At 39.0% G+C, this 19797-nt stretch overlaps 2 protein-coding genes across 5 annotated transcripts; one reads left to right on the forward strand and one right to left on the reverse strand.

The window, feature by feature from the left end:
• The first annotated feature begins 120 nt into the window (after positions 1–120).
• LOC135609786 (very-long-chain aldehyde decarbonylase GL1-9-like) lies at positions 121–4091 on the forward strand. Of its 4 annotated transcripts, none has more exons than XM_065103426.1 (3): positions 121–561; positions 708–943; positions 3219–4091. In XM_065103426.1, exons 1-3 carry the CDS (start codon positions 297–299, stop codon positions 3774–3776), a joined length of 1059 nt encoding a protein of 352 aa, XP_064959498.1. In that variant the 5' UTR covers positions 121–296; the 3' UTR covers positions 3777–4091. The 4 variants fall into 4 exon arrangements, with proteins under 4 accessions (XP_064959498.1, XP_064959501.1, XP_064959500.1 ...); XM_065103429.1 differs by having other exon boundaries at positions 424–575; XM_065103428.1 differs by having other exon boundaries at positions 425–561; positions 676–943.
• A 7482-nt stretch (positions 4092–11573) lies between these two features.
• LOC135609787 (ABC transporter B family member 19-like) lies at positions 11574–19238 on the reverse strand. The gene is made up of 10 exons (XM_065103431.1): positions 18829–19238; positions 18681–18735; positions 18324–18499; positions 18063–18263; positions 16560–16819; positions 15810–16126; positions 15489–15712; positions 14110–14935; positions 13782–14023; positions 11574–13008 (listed from the first exon to the last, which is right to left on the reverse strand). The coding sequence occupies exons 1-10, from the start codon at positions 19087–19089 to the stop codon at positions 11800–11802; spliced, it is 3771 nt and encodes a 1256-aa protein (XP_064959503.1). The 5' UTR covers positions 19090–19238; the 3' UTR covers positions 11574–11799.
• Between the last annotated feature and the right edge of the window lie 559 nt (positions 19239–19797).

The following is a 19797-nucleotide window of genomic DNA, read 5'->3' on the forward strand; positions in this document are numbered from 1 at the left end:
AATATATCAAATTGAATAAAAAAAATATAATTATAAAAAAAAGAAAAAAAAAATAATGAAACGATTGCTAACAGCATAGCAGTATCCATATCACTCGAAATCTTATCAATTTGACCCACAAGCATATAGAAGAATTGAGAAACAGGAAAAAGGATATCCATCCTGTGGGCTGTTCCTAACGAGAGGGAGTCGAACACTCATTTCAAAATGCTGATAAATCGTGCCATAATCTACATGAATTTATGGCCTGCAGGTAAAACAGGAAGCAAGAACCAAAAGATACGTGCCACCAGAGCATGGTGGTTGGAGAAGAAGAAGAAGATGATGATGCACCTGCGAGCTACATGTCGCTTGAGGTCGCTTTTCTGATTCCTGCAGCCGCAAGAGACGGGGGAGGGGCGAAGCAAGGGAGGAAAAAGGCGCCGCCTTTACGCTTCTCTGCTCCGCCGCCCAAAACTCCCACCTTTTTTCGTTTCTCGTCAGATCCGCACCGAGTTTTTATCTTACCCTTCCTAAAGATTCGACCTTTGTTTGCTTCCGGGCTCCATCAATCGCATCAAGGTGACGTTTCCGAGGTCTCTTCCTCTATTGCGTGAATCATGCGTTAGACGCTGCGTTTGTTGTACCCTTATTTGTGTGTGGATTTGCTTGGCACTTGCTCTTCCGCCTCAAAAGAGAACCGTTCTTGTCTTGGTGCTCCGCTTCAGCGAAGATGGTCTTCTGGGAAGGGTGGATCAGCGATGAGTTGATGGGCACCTTTTCTCCTATCGTGGTTTATTGGCTATACGCCGGAATGTATCAGCTGTTGCCGCCGTTGGACCAGTACCGGCTGCACACAAGGAAAGAGGAGGAGCAGAAGAATTTGGTGCCTCTGTCCTCCGTGATCAAGGGAGTTCTACTGCAGCAGCTGGTTCAGGCGACGGTTGCAGGGCTGATGTTCTTGGTGAGCAGTTCAAAATCCTTAAACAATGGCTACTGATCTGGTTTCCATAAATTTAGTTCTAGATGAAGTCAATATTAAGAAGGATCTCATAATAATTCTTTTCGTAAAAGAAAGTATAGATTTTGATGTATATGGTGTAGTATTCAATTAAAATGGATGTAAAATGTTTGTCTTGATCGATAAATGATTCTAATAAAAATGTTGGTAGGCAAATGATTCTAATAAGGCCCCTTTTGGTTGTCTTTGGTCCTTATCTAAGTAAGAGAGCCTACATGTCTGATCAAGTAGTTAGGTTGTGTAGATGTTTGAAGATTGTGGCCTGTGTTAAGATAGATAGTGTTGAGTACCATTTCTTTGTTTTATTGTTTCCTATGCTCTTACTTGGGAGTTTTACGAGTCACCAGAGGGTTTCTATTTTTCATTTTTACTTCAGATTATATGGCATTTCTTCTCGTTCTATTATAAATAATCATTTGAAAAGTTTGGTCCGAAAGTAGTTGATTGCATTGCATATCATTAAATGTTTGAGATGATGATGATACATATTTGCTACTTCTGGTTGTGTTGGTTAATGCTTAAGAACACTTTTGCTCATTTACATGGTATGCCTTTTGTTCCCTTTCTGTAAAGCAGTTGAATCTTTTCCTATCATTTAGCTCTTCTTAACACTTGATAAATGATACAATTATTTTGTGTTTGTTTTCTTGGGATATAATTACTGCTGTGCGCCTCATATTTTCTTCTATAACATACTCGAGCATTTGTGGATTTTGTATTTGTTCTGTCTTGTTAAATTTGGAACAATTTAGGAACATTAGTTGAACATGAATACTGCTACATAAGGGCATGTTTGATCACTAGGGAGGGAGGGGTTATCAATCAGAAATTTAATAGCTGGTAGTGGCATCTTTGATCAAATTTGGTTTGGGAATGATGATAGGACAGGCAGATTGTTGTTTTTGGCTGGATCATAAATGTTTGACAAGTAGCCAACATTAAACAGGGAATGATGTCCAGACTCAGGTAGGTAGCTGTGTCTTTTATGATACAAGATATGATGAGAAAGGTCTTGAATAGTGTAGGACCAGAAACCCAAAGTGCAACATCTTTTACAACCTTTGGTATAGTCTGTCTGCCCTGGCCATTAAGCTTTTTTGTATCTGTTAATCTATTTAGGCTTTGATTAATAGGTTTTCACTAAATACATGTAATCATTCTTGTCCCTATTGGAATGCCAATTCTGCCAATTTTTCTTTGGCTTTTCCCATGGACCTTATCATAATTGACAAAGCATTTATGTCTTTAAATAAAAAATGTAATGTTTTTTTTTTCTATATTCCGTCATCGCCAGGTTTCTGGTTCTTCATTTGTACAAAAACATGGTTATAAATTTGTTGATGATTACAAATGGAAGTGACTAATTATTTGATAAAACCCTAGGGTTTTATCATAGAAGAATAGAAAGAAAAGGAATGATCACTTTGAGAGGATCAACTTCCTTGATCACTTTGAGGGGATCGACTTCCTTGATCACTTTGAGGGGATCGACTTCCTTGATCACTTTGAGGGGATCAACCTCCTTATCACTTCGAGATGATCGGTCTCCTAGGATTTGTCAAAAAATTGGAATAATATTTCATAGATCCCGAAAAAAATTAATACATCTATAAGAGTTCCAGAGTCTATCAAGACTTGGACTCATAATAAATAAAGAAATCTTAAATGAGCTCCTATACGAGATAAAATCAATAAAATATTATTTAAAACTCAAAAAATAAAAAAGGATCCTAACGTTATTATGATCTCGAAAACATAATGATATTGTATTCCTGAGTTAATGCCTTAAAAAGTAGCATTTGTAACTCGAGAATACTATGATATAATATTTTAATGCCTAATTTAATGTCTCCTTGATCAGAGATCGACCTCCTTGATCACTTTGAGAGAATCGACCTCTTAGGGTTTGTAAAATACTGGAATAATATTTCATATATCCCGAAAAAAAACTAATACATCTATATTTGAAGGGTTCTACCTTTGAGTCTATCAGGACTTAGACTCCTAATAAATAAAGAAATCTTAAATGAGCTCCTATCCGATTAACTAGACAAACTCAATATAATATTATTCAAAACATAGAAAATAAAAAAAGGATAATCTCGTAAACTTAGTGATATTGTGTGCCTGATTTAATGCCTTAAAAAATAGCATTTGTAACTCGAGAATACTATGATCTGATGTTTTTTTTATGTTGGTCTGCGACCTCATACTGCAGATTACTGCTAAGCCAAGTGGAGAAGGCAGCATAATTCAACCATCCTTACCTGTCCAACTTATCCAAATCATGGTTGCTATGTTGATAATGGACACATGGCAATACTTTATTCATCGATACATGCACCAGAACAAGTTGTTGTACCGCCATATCCACTCCCAGCACCACAGACTGGTTGTTCCTTACGCTATCGGCGCCCTTTACAATCACCCACTGGAGGGCCTTCTTCTCGACACCTTCGGTGGAGCCATCTCATTCTTGATCTCGGGGATGACTGCAAGGACGGCTGTATTCTTCTTCTGCTTTGCTGTAATCAAGACTGTCGACGATCATTGTGGCCTTTGGCTGCCTGGGAACATTTTCCACATCATCTTTCAGAACAACACTGCCTACCATGATGTCCACCATCAACTCCACGGCACAAAATACAACTACTCGCAGCCTTTCTTCTCGATATGGGACAGGTTATTGGGTACCTACATGCCATTCAGCTTGGTGAACCGTAAAGAAGGTGGGTTCGAGGCAAGAATAGGAAAGAGACTAAATGGCATGTCATAGTTAGAAGGTAGAGACCGAGGTGGTGTGCAGAACAACTCCAGGACCTGTTCTGTCGATAATTTTAAATCAAATTAATCATCCTCTAAAAACTAGCTGGATTCTTTCTTGGTGCTTATCATTTGATTGTTCTCTCTCAGCTTGTTTGCCTTGTTTCTTGGCCATGTTTCTCTTACACTTGCTTACAAGATGTTGTATCTTGAGTTTAGGAGTTCTGAATTTTCCTCCCATGTAAAGAATTATTCATCAAGAATGTTTTGTGAGTGTGGATTAAGGCTTAATTTCTGGGATGATTGAGACAAAATTTTTGCTTTGAGATATCTGCAAAATATAGGAGCACAAGTTTCTTATGTCATACCAAATCATATGAAAAAAAAATAAAGAATTATTCTTCAAGAATGTTTTGTGAGTGTGGATTAAGGCTTAATTTCTGGGATGATTGAGACAAATTTTTTGCTTTGAGATATCTGCAAAATATAGGAGCACAAGTTTCTTATGTCATACCAAATCATATGAAAAAAAAAAAGGTTCTCATTATTGACATGCTTGAACACTTTTGCTTGGTTAAATTATACACTAAAAGATGAAACAGCCTTTTTCTTATCTCTATGATTGTGCTTATATTGTTTAAAGTGTGTCATTAGTGTTTCAAGGAGGCAAAGATAGGTAACCAATTGACTACTTATGAAGAGCACAAATGCTTGAATCATCATTAGCAATTGGCACCTCATAAATGCAGTGTTGACAGCTTATTTCTGTTGATATTTCATTGCCCCCAAGAATGAAGAAACACTACATCATGTACTTTCATATGTTGCTTGTTTATCTTATACATTTGCAGTATGGTTATCTTATATTGGTGGGTGATAATGTCAACACCATCCATAATATATATATATATATATATATATATATATATATATATATATAGCTTGTTCTGAAGCAAGAAATTGTCTGAAAAAAACTCACCCTATGCTTGTTGGTATCTTCAACACTCTTTCTAATTTTCTCTAAGATAAAATTTGCAAGATAATTATCTCCAATATTCTGATGTATGCAACAGTTAGCAGACAAAATTTTCTTTTTTTATTATTTATTTTCATGATTGTTGTAATTTGCATGAAGCAAAAGCAGAAAAAAGAAAAAGATTCATCAGCCTACGAATTTAAATTTAAAAGTATGCAGTTATATGAAATAAACTCATCTACAAAATTATGGTCATGCAAAAAACATGAGAAGAATGAACTCTGCATCTATTACTTTTCCTTTAGTATATTGCTTTATGTCTTAAAGTTTATAGACTTCCTTAGCGCCTCATTTTGCATAATTATCATCTGTAAGCAAAAAAAGAAAAAGGAAAAGGATTAAGGGGGTCTCTATGAACTGATAATTCAGACATAGATCATGACACTAATTAGATGAAAGATCATATCAAGAAGAGAGAACTATGTGCTAAACCTCTCGTGCACGTAACCAAGAAATAACATCCAAGATGAGCTACAGCCAAAGGAACAATAATGTCAGACGGTGGCACACGAGAGCTTCATGTTGAGTGACACCCAGAGTTCCCCCAAACACTTCAGTGAGGACATGCTTAAGGCTTAAGCTGAGAAAGCCCTACTGAAGCGTTTGAGGGACTCCAGATGACATCCAACTCTTCTTTTCCCTCTCAACCAGCTTGCCTTAGGCTTGCCTGCTACGGAGGCCTATTTATAGAGAAGGTGGCCTCCCATTCATCTCCTTAGAACTACTACTCTCTCCAGGTGTGGAAGCTACGGTCGAGTTATCTGAGAGTCGCAGGGCATATATTACATACAATGGACCTGGACACCTTCAGGTGTGATGATCTACGTGGAAGAAGAGGGTGATAGAACCTTCAGCGAGTCTCTTTCTCAAAGATGCCATGCAAGGCTTCATGCGTGCAGAGAAGGTGGGACTTGACTTGGCTTTTACCTGGTTCTCTTGCTCGTCTCTTTGAACCTGAACTTTAACCCTCGAAGGGAATGTGCATCACTGCAAGTTGAGCAACAGCAATGGGACATTTGGATGGTGAAGGAGAATCCAACAACGCCTTGAACTCTTTTCTGGAGGGTTGGGGACTGCACGAAGATTCTGGCAGGACAACAGATATGGATTCCCTATATATCCTCCATATAACCCATGAATGTGTCTAGGTTCAGCGGAGGTGGATTGGCTGCATTGTTCCATGAAAGTTGATAGCCATGTTTGTATTTCTGCTGGTCCTAAGAGAAACATGTAGGAGATTCATTATATACACGAAACAAGGGTATTTGTCGGATTCCCTCAGTCTTCAATCTATTAGGGTTCTTCTAGACTGCCTTGGTTAGTCACAGTATGTGGTGTTTAGGGAAGGCAATCTCGATCTTGCGGTTGTAGACTTGTCCTTCTGTGTGTTGGCCGTCTCTTAGGAGTGTTTTTGAGGCACTTGTTAGGGCTCTAAAACACAATCAATACATTAGGGTATTAAAAAGAATATTATTGAGAAAAATAAATCATGATGATCTTTTTAATATTTTGATAATGTATTATTATCATTCTAAATTATAAAAATTATAAAATATATAATTCTATCGGGATCATGATCTTAACATAATCTCCTAGAAATTATTTATATAAATATTTCATATTTATTATTGATTGAAAAAATAATATAATTATATATTTTGTATTATCTCTTTATGTATATAAATTCATACTCACTATCAATTAAAATTTAAGTTAATTATTTATTTCATGATATTAGAACTTTATACTATAGCAAGTCTGTCTTTCTTATAAGAGTATTTTATTATCTACTTTTTAACATGGTTAGTAATGACTTTTCAACTAGTCACGTATGGCCTCGATTAACGTTATAGTCCAAACACCTCTCAAACTTGTGCCCATAAATTATATCTTTTGGTATACTCAATTTTATTCTCTTTTAGTCGGTTATAATATTATGGGTTATGTAGATGATACCATCACTTGTCCTCCACAAACGATCAAAGAGAATAATCTTAAAGTTGTTAATTCTAAATACACTTTTTGGAACCATCAAGATCATCTTCTTCGAAGTGCTATCAGTACCTATCTCTCTCGCTCCTCAAATCATTCTTTACTTAGCATTTACAAAATCCTATTATGAAGTATGGTCCAAGCTTGCAACAATGTATGCCAACTATGGTCGCCTTATGTAACTTTAAAAACCTCTCACTTTTTTAAGGGCACACAATTTATTTCTGTCCATATGCAAACTATCAAAACTCAATAAATGCATTTGCTATTGTTGATGTACCTCTTGATGATGAAAAGATCATCTTTTATATATTAAATGGTCATAGTTCAGATTACAAGGAGATCTTTGATGAAAAGATCATCTTTTATATATTAAATGGTCTTAGTTCAGATTACAAGGAGATCTTTGCTGTAATTCGTCCCCATTATAGTCTTATATCTTTTGAAGAACTTCATGGTAAGCTTTCTAAAAATCTTATTTTAAGCAAGAGTCATTACCTTCTGATACTACTTTTATCATCGTCAATTTTACTAATAAAATTAATTCTAGCAACAAAAGCAAGATTCACAACTAGTAAGAGAATTATCCAAACAATCATTTCAAAGGTAACATACAATAAGGAAATAACAAAACTATCAATAAATCTAGGCAATAATTCAACTACAAAGTCACGTGTCAAATATGTAACATGCAAGGCCATGTTGCTAAGAAATATCATTGCTTATAAATTACTATTCTTTGGTTGTTTCAACTTTCATACCTTGTTTTCATTCTCACCATCGTGTGCTTACTTTGCTGCTCAATTCTTTCAACCTTCATCAAGCTAACTTGTTAATTCTAGGCTACTCATCAGTTTGACTTTAATATTCTATCTCTTCATTTATATTACTTTCTAATGTTCTTTGTGTTTCTAATATGAATAAAAACATAACATTTGTCTTTAAATTATGTTCTTCTAATAATATTTCTATTGAATTCTTACCATTTCATTTGTTGTAAAGGATCTCAATACGAGAACATATCTTATAGAGGGGTTGAATATTGATAGAGTTTAGTAGCCAACTGTTATACAATATTCATCCAAATTTATCTTTGCTTTGCCCACCATCAAAATTTTATTTCAAGAATGACACAATTGCTTAGGGTATTATTTTTTCAAAAGTTCTAAATCATATTGTTCATTTTTGTAATTTACCTTTATTATCATCATCATCATCATCTTCTTGTTATCACTTTTTATGTAATTCATGTAAATATAATAAAATGTACAAGCTTTCATTTTCTATATCCTTTCTCATAAGTAATTTACCTATTGAATATATATATTTTGATATTTGGGATCCTTCACCGATACAATCTCATGATGGATTTAACTATTATATTATTTTTATTGATAATTTCATAAAGTATATGCGGTTATTTCTTATGAAATAAAAATCTAAAAATTTCAAGTTTATTGTTGAAAAGTTCATTCAATGATCCATTATTTTATTTTACTATAATAATAATAGTGAATTTTAAAAGCTTTGTAACTTTTTTGAAACTAATAAAATATCTTGTTTTCTTAAACCTTTACGTACTCTTTGACAATGGGATCACGAAACGTCATTATCAATCAACACATCACCTAAACCGGTTTTAATTTTAACTTTCTTACCTTCCTTACTTCAACTTTATTACCTTTTTAATTTTAATCTCATGTATTTGTCATATCAACTTATCTTATTACTCGTATGCCCATTGCAGTTCTCAATATGATTTTACCAATTAAAAAAGTATTTAAATCCACTCTTAACTATAGTAAATTATTTTTTTTATGTTTATATTATCTATGGTTAAAACCTTACATCGATAATAAATTGGAAGCTCGATCAAAATCATATAATTTTTTTGAATATTATACGAATCAAAATGTCTTTAAATATTTTGATCCATCAACTAAACGAATCTTTATTTTTTTGTATGTTGATATTGTGGAATATGTTTCTTTTTATAAATTACTTGACTCTCTTTTACCTGTACTAACTTTCAATAATATTATGGATTGGGTCTCCAAATTGATGAGCCATCTCATATTATTATTTCGATTAAAATATTAATATCACTCATCAATCCAAATACTTTATCTACTTCGGAATCCACTAAGTCTTTCCTCAATGGTGCATGATGAATAATAGGTTATTTCATCTATCTAATTACCTCATGAAAGTATCACGTATTAGGAGAATTCACAATAAGCTTTAGTTTCAATATCTCCTATTTTACTTTTTTTTTTGTTAAATATGTCCTGAAGATGCCATTGACCTTACATCAATTCGTCCGATGATTGTTGGATCTAAAACTCAAGTCTTTAAACCAAATAAATATTTTTTATTTTTATAAAATAATCTTAAAATTTTATTTACGAGCCTTCTATTGTCAACCAAACCTTAAAATATTTTGAATGATGAGCAACTATGCTTAAAGAATATATTACTTTATTACATAATGATTATGAGACTTGATCCCATTGAATTCAAGTTAAAACCTTATAGAGTGCAAATGAGTTTTTCATATCAAATGAAATCTTGATCGGTCCATTAATAAATATAAAACAAGATTTATTATAAAAAGATTTCATCAATAGCCTGACATCGAGTATCATGATACCTTTAGCTGAGTTATGAAGTCAAGAAAAACTTGTATTATTTTATGTCTTGTCTTGTCTAACAATTGGGAACTTTGACACTTAGATATGAATAATACAATTCTTCATGGCCATATTTTCGTAGATATATTTATGAGGTAACCTCAAGGTTTTATTGATCATAATTATTCTCAATATATCTTTAAGTTACGTAAGGCTCTTTATAGTCTCAAGCAAGCCCCTCATGGTATCATGAATTTCGAATACATCTAGTCTTAATTATATTTCATAATTCTCAATATGATAATTTATTATTTATTTATTCTCTTGAGGGTATTATCATATTTTTACTAGTTTATATGGATGACCTAATTATTATTAGTAATAAGTCAATAATTAATCAGTTTATTTAGTAGCTTGGAAACTAGTTTTCTATCAAAGATGTTAGGCCCCTCAACTATTTTCATAGTGTTCAAGTTATCCACACGATAAATAGTTTATTTCTTTCTCAATAGAATTATATTCATGATCTTCTTAGTTGCACCAAAATACTCAAGGCCAATTCTATTACTACGTCAATCTTTACAATCGTGTTCCTCTTATATTATCTAATAATAATAATTTTAATGATTGCTATTGAGTATCATAAAGTTATTGGTAGTCCATAATATTTGGCATTCACTCATCCAAACATACACATACAGTAAATAAGTTTTCTTAATTTATACATAAGTCTACTTTCAACCATTCGACAATTATTAAGCACCTACTATGATACTTAAATGGCACCATTGATCATAGCTTATTTCTTCGAAAGGACTCTCATCTAGTGCTTCATATATTTTTTGGATGTTGATTGAACAAATAATACGAATGACAGGATATCTACTGGTGCTTATGTCATACTTCTTGGTCACAATCGAATCTCTTGGAGTTTAAGAATCAATGCTCTATTACAAGATCTTCTATAGATGCTAAATATCGAGTGGTTAATACAACTACTAGATTTTGTTAGATTTAATCATTACTATATGAATTATTTGTCATATTATTTGATCGTCCATCTATATATTATCACAATATCAAAGCAACATATCTTCATGCTAATTCTATATTTCATTGTCAAATGAAGCATTGATTTTCAACTTGTCTGTGACAAATTTCAAAATGATAAACTATGCGTCTCTCATGTCTTATCTTTTGATCAATTTGAAGATGTTCTTATCAAGCCTTTGTTTTACTGGTTATTCTTTCTACTTCGATTTAAGATTAGTGTCTCTGACAGAAACACCATCTTATGGGTGCATATTAGGAAGAATATTATTGAGAAAAATAAATCATGATAAGATTATTATGATTATCTTAATATTTTGTTAATATATTATCATAATTCTAAATCATAAAAATTATGATGATATATTATCATAATTCTATCAAATAATAAGGATCATAATCTTAACGTATCTCCTATTTTATGAAATAATTTAGATGAATATTATATATTTTATTATTAATAAAAAAATATATAATCTATTATAAAATAATTTAGATAAAATATTTTATATTACATATTAATTAAAAATTATTTAATTATTTTATTTTATAATATATATTTGTATATATAAATATATACACACTATCGATAAAAAAATTAAACTAGTCATTTTTTTCAAGTATCACATTGCTAAGTAATGAAAAACTAATTAATAGAGATAATATTGTATTAATAAGTGAGAAATACGTATATTTTCATAACATTTTAAAGTAATATATTGGAGGAAATCTGTAGATTATATTGCTTTGAAAATTCTAATCAAGTTACTATGGTCACGGGATTAGGCAAAAAAGGAAAAACCTATGTATTGTAATGTACACTGTATACTATTTAATACAAACTTATGTATTGGCAAATCTGCAATACATAATAATTTATTTTTCTTGTTATATTCTTTTCATTTCTATTATTTAATATTATCTTTTTCTTCTTTATTTACCTTGACGAAAAAGTCTCTTACCACTGTAAATGCAAGCAAGCAAGAACACAACACTTGGGAGCCGCCCGTCCAACATACCTGTTCTATCAGTGGTCACGATGGTGGCCCCAACGGTGGGGCCAAGGTGGCCCTACGAGGCCCGAGATTACCATCAAGCTTAATTCAAGCTAAAATCTCTAAGGCTTCAAAAGTCGAAAAGATCACTTTGGTCCATACAAATATTACCACCACAACATGACCCAATACACTTCCCCTCTCCTCCGACACCCCATTTGATATGTAACGTCGAGATGCGGCACCAGTGAGATTAGATAGCAGTAATTAACCTCGTTGCATCTGAATCCACCGTTCTCAAAGTCCGTTCATGTCGATGGCGCCGTTCTATTGTCAAACATGGTAGTGTTGCAGTTGCAGCAACCGCGAGTAGGCTCCGTCGGGCCGGGCGACGAGCTCGGAGTGGCTCCCTTGCTCCACGATGCGGCCTTCCTGGACCACCCCGATGGAGTCCACCCCTCGGATGGTGGAGAGGCGGTGCGCCACCAGCACGGTGGTCCGGCCCTTCATGAGCCGCTCCAGTGCCTCCTGCAGCACGCACTCCGACTCCGCATCCAGCGCGCTCGTCGCCTCATCCAGCAGCAGCACCGCTGGATCCTTCAGGACCGCCCTGGCGATGGCGATCCGCTGCTTCTGCCCTCCCGATAGCTGCACGCCCCTCTCGCCCACCGCTGTCTTGTAGCCGTCCGGTAGCGCGCTCACGAAGCCGTGCACATTGGCGGCGCGTGCTGCTTCGATTACTTCCTCCTCCGTCGCGCCGTCCTTGCCGTAGGCAATGTTCTCCATGATGCTCGCGGCGAAGAGCACCGGCTCCTGCTGCACCAGCCCGATCTTGAGCCGCAAAGACTTAAGGTTGAGCCGCTTGATGTCCTTGCCGTCGATCAAGACCTTCCCCGCTGTGGGGTCGTAGAACCGCTCGATCAGTGCAATGACGGTGCTCTTCCCGGAACCACTGGCGCCGACGAGAGCGTGGCTTTGGCCGGCACGGATACGAAGGTTGAAGTCCTTGAAGATGGGGACATCAGGCCGGGATGGGTAGGCGAAGTCGACGTGCCTCAGCTCGATCTCCCCACGAACGGAGTCAACGTGCTCGGCCTCTGGGTCATCAGGCTCGACCCGTGTGCCCCGGTTGAGGATGGCGAAGACGGAGCGGATGGACTCTCCTCCCCGGACGATTTCAGGGGCGAGGCTGACCGTCTCGGCGACGGAGTTGGCAGTGACGACGAGGACCACGAACACCTTGATGACCTTGGAGAAGGTGGAGGCGCCAGAGCGTACGAGATGAGCACCGTACCAGAGGATGAGGGCCTCAGAGGCATAGAGGGACAGCTGGGAGAGGCCGTAAAGGATGCCCGACGTCTGGCTCCGCCGGAAGCTACGGCGTTGGGGAATACGGAGTTCGTTGCAGAAGAGGGACAGGATCTTGGCCTGCGCATTGAATGCCGCTACCGTGCGGATGTTGCTCACGCCCTCCCCCGCGATCATGCTGGTCTTGGCGTGGGCCTTGGCTGTGTCCCCGGCGAAGCCCTTCAGCGACAGTTGCTGATGATGACATTGGCAAGAAACAACAGTGAGATGCTGCAACAGCACTCCATAATCGGAATTCAAGTTCAAACGAGGATGAACAGTATTAAGGTTCAAGCCAAGTAAAGAGTACAAAACAAAGAAGGACGAATCCGAGGGGAAGAGAGAGAAGAGCTCAAAAAGGCAAACCCAGAACGCATCACGAGCACGAGAATCTCTCCAAGTACTTACTGCAACCAAGGCCGACCTGCTCACATGGATTAACTTCTTCCCACTGCCTCTTTCTCTCGACTTTTTACCATGCCCAGACAAAACAATTAAAAGATGGCAGAGCACTGATGCAGAGCGGCAGCAAAGTTACTCGAGCTGCACAGAGACAGTCGGGCCACCCACAGCCTCGAGAACTCCATGTGTTGCATCTAAAAAATAGCCTAAATGAATTCTGGGGACCTTCCTATGCATTCTCAATACAATTATCAGATCACAGGGAACAACAGTATCTTGCAGGACTGATAGGAGCCTACTGTATTAGCCAGGAAAGCACATGTGTGACAGTATTTTATGGCAGTCACTATCTCTTTGGCTACTACTGTCCACCATCACAAGGCTCACTCTATCCGTTACCTTGTGGTCTTCCTACTGGCTATGAGGGTCAAAAGATATCTGGGTTTATATCAATCTAGATATGGTGCAAGGACCTGTGGCATCAGCCGGCAACTAAGCCCCAAGAACATCTGGCTCGATCACCCAATGCAAAATGCATATATAGCTTTCAGATCAGAAGAATTTACCTGGGCGAAGTTGGCAAGCACCAGAAGAGGGAAGGTGGCGAGAATGAGAAGAGCAACACGCCATTCGACTACAAATCCAACTATGAAGGAAGTAAGAAGTGAAGTCATGTTCTGCAGGATTACAGATATCCTCTCGGCAATTGCAGATTTCACATCAGCTGCATCATTGGCTAAACGAGCGGCCACAAGGCTTGAATTGTTCTCTTCCTCATCAAACCAGCCAACTTCGTTCCGTAAGATAGCTGCAGAAGCATTTTTTTGGGATTCATTGATTGGAATATGCAGCCTAAAAGAAAGAAGAAATAGCACTGGAAGAGTTCTGTCATACCGGCAAGCATCATCCTTCTCACCCTGGTTGTAAGGTTTTCCCCCATGATGCTAAAGAAGTAATGCTGGACCAAATAAGCAACAACTGCATAGAGACCTGTACCGATATATATGAAGACATACTCCCTTGTCTTCCTCTCCATAGCATTTGGGTCTCTGTAATAGAAAACTTCAATCATGTTGCTCATGACAATTGCAAATGTTGGACCTATGAACCCAGATAGAACTGATCCTATGGCACCCATAATGGTATAAGGCCACTCTGGTGCGTTTAGCTTCAGAAGCTTGAAGAAATAGCCCCGAGGTGCTGGATACTTGCGAACGTTATCAGCATTGGACACCATCTCGATACGACCATCTGCTCCAGTGCTGTACTGATAGCTCAAGTTCCTTAAACTGCCAGATCGAAGAGACAAAGATTTTGTGGAAAGTGAATGGCTCAGGCGTGAAGACCGGGATCTGCGAGTGGATGGACCGCCGAAGTCTCTGTTCCTCGCCATCTCTTGGAACCGTATCAGAGATGCATAGGCTCCGGAGCTCCCTTTCGCCAGGAGATCCTCATGTGCTCCAGTTTCAACAACTTGCCCCTGCTGAATGACAGCAATCATGTCGACATTTCTTATAGTCGACAGTCGGTGTGCAACAACAACAGTGGTTCTTCCAACCATCAGACGATCTAGAGCTTCCTGGACAATGCTCTCGGATCCTGCATCCAGGGCACTGGTAGCTTCATCAAGGAGAAGGATCTTGGGATTCTTAAGCATGGCTCGGGCAATGGCAATACGCTGTTTCTGTCCACCAGATAGCTGAACTCCCCGTTCTCCTACCTGTAATTGGTAAGCACGAATGCACGATATAATTAAACAATCTCTCTTCAACTTGCAAACATTAAGCAGTAGAAGAGAAACTTTCTACAAAAAATGACATTTTCATCTGCTGCGTTCTGTACATTGAAATACCATCTTTTGGACTGCATTTCAAAATCTTCAAACTGAGTTGAAAATTAAAAAAAAATAACATAAACACTTTCAAAGATCCTCGAAATGTGGATTTAATGTGGTCAATATTGAATCATACTAGATTTAAAAGCATCATCAAGGTTTTACAGGTGAATGAAATTACTTAAAAGAAAAGAACTTCATCAAGAAAACAATCAGGATCCTAGCTCGACATGTTCTCTGCTACTTGCAAGAAAGGGTTTTAAGAGCAGGAGATAAATGAACTCGAGCATATAGAGTAGAAAAAACTCTAGGTTCCCAAACCTGTGATGAATAAAATTTCTGTAGAAGAAAAACTGTAAATAATTCATTGACAAAGATTAGAAAGCATGGGTTTCAACTCCAAGCTTTAAACTCATTAACTAGAAACAGTGGCACTAACCTGAGTGTTGTAAGCACTTGGAAGTTGTGATATGAAGCTATGAGCATTAGCAGCAGAGGCAGCAGCTTCAACTTCACCAATTGTTGCATCAGGTTTTCCGTAGAGTATGTTCTCAAGTATGGTGGTAGCAAAAAGTGCTGGTTCTTGATTCACCAAACCAATTTGTTCTCTTAGCCATTTTAGTTGTAAAGTCTTTATATCCACATTATCGAGCAGAACCAGCCCTTTAGCAGCAATAATAAGAAAAGTATCATTGCAAGGGAAAATTAGACAAAACCACCATATGTTTGCATGTCAAATTAAAAACTTGTGAAAAATTACCTTGGTTAGGATCATAAAATCTTTCTATCAAAGCCACAACTGTGCTTTTTCCAGATCCACTACCTCCCACGACAGCAACTGTCTTCCCTGCTGGAAAGAAAAGAGAGAAATCTCGGAAGATAATGACATCAGGTCGTGACGGGTAGCTAAAGGTTACGTCTTTGAATTCTATGTTTCCGTGGACCTCTTCCAAACACTTCCCATCTGATTGGTCCTGAATTATAGAGGGTTTTTGCCGGATAATCTCCAATAGCTTGTATCCAGCAGCCTTTCCTTTGCTGAAGGCCCCAAGGTTTGAGAATGACTGACCTAGGCTCCTGCAGTTGCAAGCATATGCAATTATTACCAAAAGATTTTCAGTCTAATGAAGACAAATAATACCGGCATAGCTCCATCAGGATCTAATGGTGTGCAAAACACTAAAAATTGTGACAGCCCATGAATCAACCGGTGTCCAGAAATCATTCTCACATGTAGAACATTCATATTGTTGAACTATGTGGCACATACAGATTAGCATTGGCGTTATACAACACATCGTATAAAGATCCCAGAGATGCAACTTTGTGAGTTAAATCTTTGCTGAAGATGCAATCCAAGAAATACATACAAATATGAATCTAGCAAGGGAGAAGATCCTAAGGTCTTCTCCAATCTCCAAGTTACTAATGCATGCTTCTATATTGTCAACCATACAATTGCAAAAAAAATGAGTTTAGTAGTAATCGTAAGCATAGTTTAGAAACTTACATGCCACCGACAATAGCAGAAAATATGGCTGTGAAGGCCTTCCCGCCATCAGTTTGTCCGTTCCTAATAAAAACACCAGCATACCAAAATACCAAAGCCCATGACATGCAAGCAATCCCATATGTGCAGCCAATACCGAGACCTTTTGCCATCCCCGCTTTGTATCCGAGCTTCAATGTGTTTTGAATTGCTTCAGAGTAGGAATTGAGTGCTTTGTTTTCTCCAACAAAAGAATATACGGTCCGAACTTGTGCAATAGTCTATGAGGGTTCAGAGGAGGAGATCTATCATATATACATCCAATTGAATCTGAAGTTCTAAACTGCTATTGCAGGAAACAAGAGGAAAATTAAAGATTGTAATCAATGTCAAGATTAATGCACTCAAGATTACTACATACCACTGATTCTCAGATCTTCCTTGCGATTCAGTTAGTGGATTAAGCAACCCCAATATACATAAAAATGTTAAAGCCTATCCATTGAGTTGTTAGCTAGTTAGAAGTCAATAAAATGGTTGATGAGTTTATATAGATTCTACCACTTATGGATGCACAGACAAGCTATAAAGATTTTCTTTCTGAAAACAAAGAGATAGATACACATTTAGTTTTCAGTAGTTGATCCCATCCAATAAGTAATTCATGTTAGGTACAAAGCAAAAAGATTTGTAAACCATAAGTGACTTCAATGTCTTGACATCATATGCAGAACAAATACAATGTAAGATTATAGCAGAGAAAATATTCTTATAAATTATGGAGCTCTTACTTCATTTTACTAGGTTTTCATTCTTTTTTGTGATTTTTTTTTCCTCTAGCAATAAGTTGAAATAGTTTCTGCAAACATGCTCAATTGACTCTATTTCTACTGATAGCAAGCCAGTTTATATTCTTCATTCTTTCTTTTGAATTACGTTCCGGTCCATGTAAAACGAAGCCATCGGCTAAACATACAAGAGACCATGCATGTTAGACTGATGTAGACACAATCCTTATCAGGGTAATCCAGTAGAAGTTCCAGCTAACCTGATCCCACTTAATTGAAAGACGTAGACAGCACCGTGCTCATCATGGAACTCACTGAAAGGCCCACAAAAAATCAGGTCAAATACAGTGGATGATCATCATGTCATATGTATTTGATGATCATCCACTGTATTTGACATGGAAAGAAATCAAAGGGGACCATGGATAGATCAGGACAACGGAACAAGATGAATAGCGGTCACACTAGAGTAGATCTCTACGTGTTAACTAAACCCCACGCATTAGGATCTTAAATGCATCTGTCTCTTCCTCCTCAACACTCCTTCTTAGTGCCTGGCCAGGCACAAGGTCTCCATCAAAAGCACATGGCACCAAGAAAGGCCTTATAGCAGGAATAGCCACAACAGCGAACCCCCTGCCCCCGCACCCACCAACTAAAACACCGCGCCGTACGCAAACACCTAAAGCATATTGACAACAAGGACCTGGATCATGGCGGCGCTCGAAATTTTCACCTGTTCGGCGACGATGCCGGCGTTGGCGTAGGACTCGCGGCTCTTCGAGGTGAGGCCGGTGAGAGTGTAGGCGTAGAGACCTCCGGCGAACGCGATTCCGGGGATGACGGCCACGCTGAGGAGGGCTAGTCTCCACGCCGAGATGAATCCGACCACCAGCCCGGCCAAGAACGTCGACAGGTAGTGAATGAAGTTACCGACCTGCTCACATTGAAGCAAAAGGTCATGATGGCATAAGGAGAGACGGGGTGGCGGGGCTACCTTCTCGCTAATGGCGTCTTGGACGAGGAGGGTGTCGGTGGAGACACTGAAGACGATGTCGCCGGTTCTCGCGTCGGTGTCGAAGAAGCCAACGTCCTGCCGCAGCACTGCCTCCAGGTACCGCCGCCGGAGCGCGCTCGCCTGCCGCTCTCCGGTGTACATCCAGCAACCGATCTCTGCGATCGGGGCACGGAGGGGTCAGGAGGAAAGCACACCGAGGGTGTCCGGATCCGACGGAGACCGCCATTGACGGCTCCATCTCCAGCTCGGAGAAGATGGGTAAGCTCACCGGGAGGTTCCGTTAGTTCAAAAAGAGGCAACATCTATGTGAAAAGAAGACCAAGAATACTGACTCACCTGCGTAAGAGGACAAGCAAACCACCAACCCGAGGTAGACGAAATAGAGGGCGTACTGAAAAGAAAGATGAAGAAGAGCATTAGAGAACCACAAACGAACAGGTGAGATCTTCTCAAATGGGGAAGGGAGGTGACACGGTAAGCGTACCTTGGACACCTCATGGGTCATGACGGAGAGGTGGGTTTGGTTCTTGCCGAAGCCATTGACGAGGTCGCCGAAGAGGAGGAAGAAGACGGGCATGGCGGAGCCGTGCACCACCGCCCCCACGCTCCCCGCCGCCATCAGCAGGCAGTCCCACCGGTCCGCGAAGGAGAACAGCTCGTGGAATGCCGCGCTCTGCTCCTGCCTCTTCTTCTCGCCCCCGTCCCCCGCCGCCACCGCCGTCTTCCCGTCCCCAGCGTCCGCCATCGCCGTTCCCACTTCACCACTTCTCTTCAGATCTGCTGCCGCGCCAAGCCTTATGCGGTGAGAGCTCGGATCGACGCTGCGAGGCACAGGATCTCCGCCATTAGAACTTGGAAGAAGAGAGTGTGTGAGTGTGTGTGCTTTGCTTGAGATGAGAGCCAACAAAGAGAGAGATATAGAGCTCCAGTGAGATACCGTCACCTCTGGTGAGTGTCACATGCTTCGAAACAGGTGTTTTATTACTCCAGTAGCGAAGTTCCAACTATAAATCTGGGCCGCTAATGCTCACGAGGGAAAGGGTGGGCCCTCGAATCTGGACCGTCAAATGCTCACTGATTGGATCAGGTCGAAGTTACAATTACGAAAACGGGCATGCACGGAAACAGTTCACACAGAATAAGAAATTGTCCAAACACGGCGCCTCATGGCGCGTACCAACATGCTTACCCACTAATCCTGCTACGCGGGTCCCACATCCTTATGACACCCGAGCGAACGTGTGCGTTGGTGTCCGTTGGATCTTAGGTCTTACTCGTGACATCGGCGTAAAGAAACGGTACGTTTTCAACCCTCGGAGCGACGACCTCGATAGATATCCGGGGCCCATCTCCGCTAGATAATCTCAGCCGTCAGATTTACGACATCTCCGACTTTGAACGGCAAGGATGGGGTAGTAACCGTGGACCCCGTCCTAGTAGGGAGCAGCATTTG

This window comes from Musa acuminata, chromosome BXJ2-4 (assembly GCF_036884655.1).
Source record: "Musa acuminata AAA Group cultivar baxijiao chromosome BXJ2-4, Cavendish_Baxijiao_AAA, whole genome shotgun sequence".
Taxonomy (NCBI): Eukaryota; Viridiplantae; Streptophyta; class Magnoliopsida; order Zingiberales; family Musaceae; genus Musa; species Musa acuminata.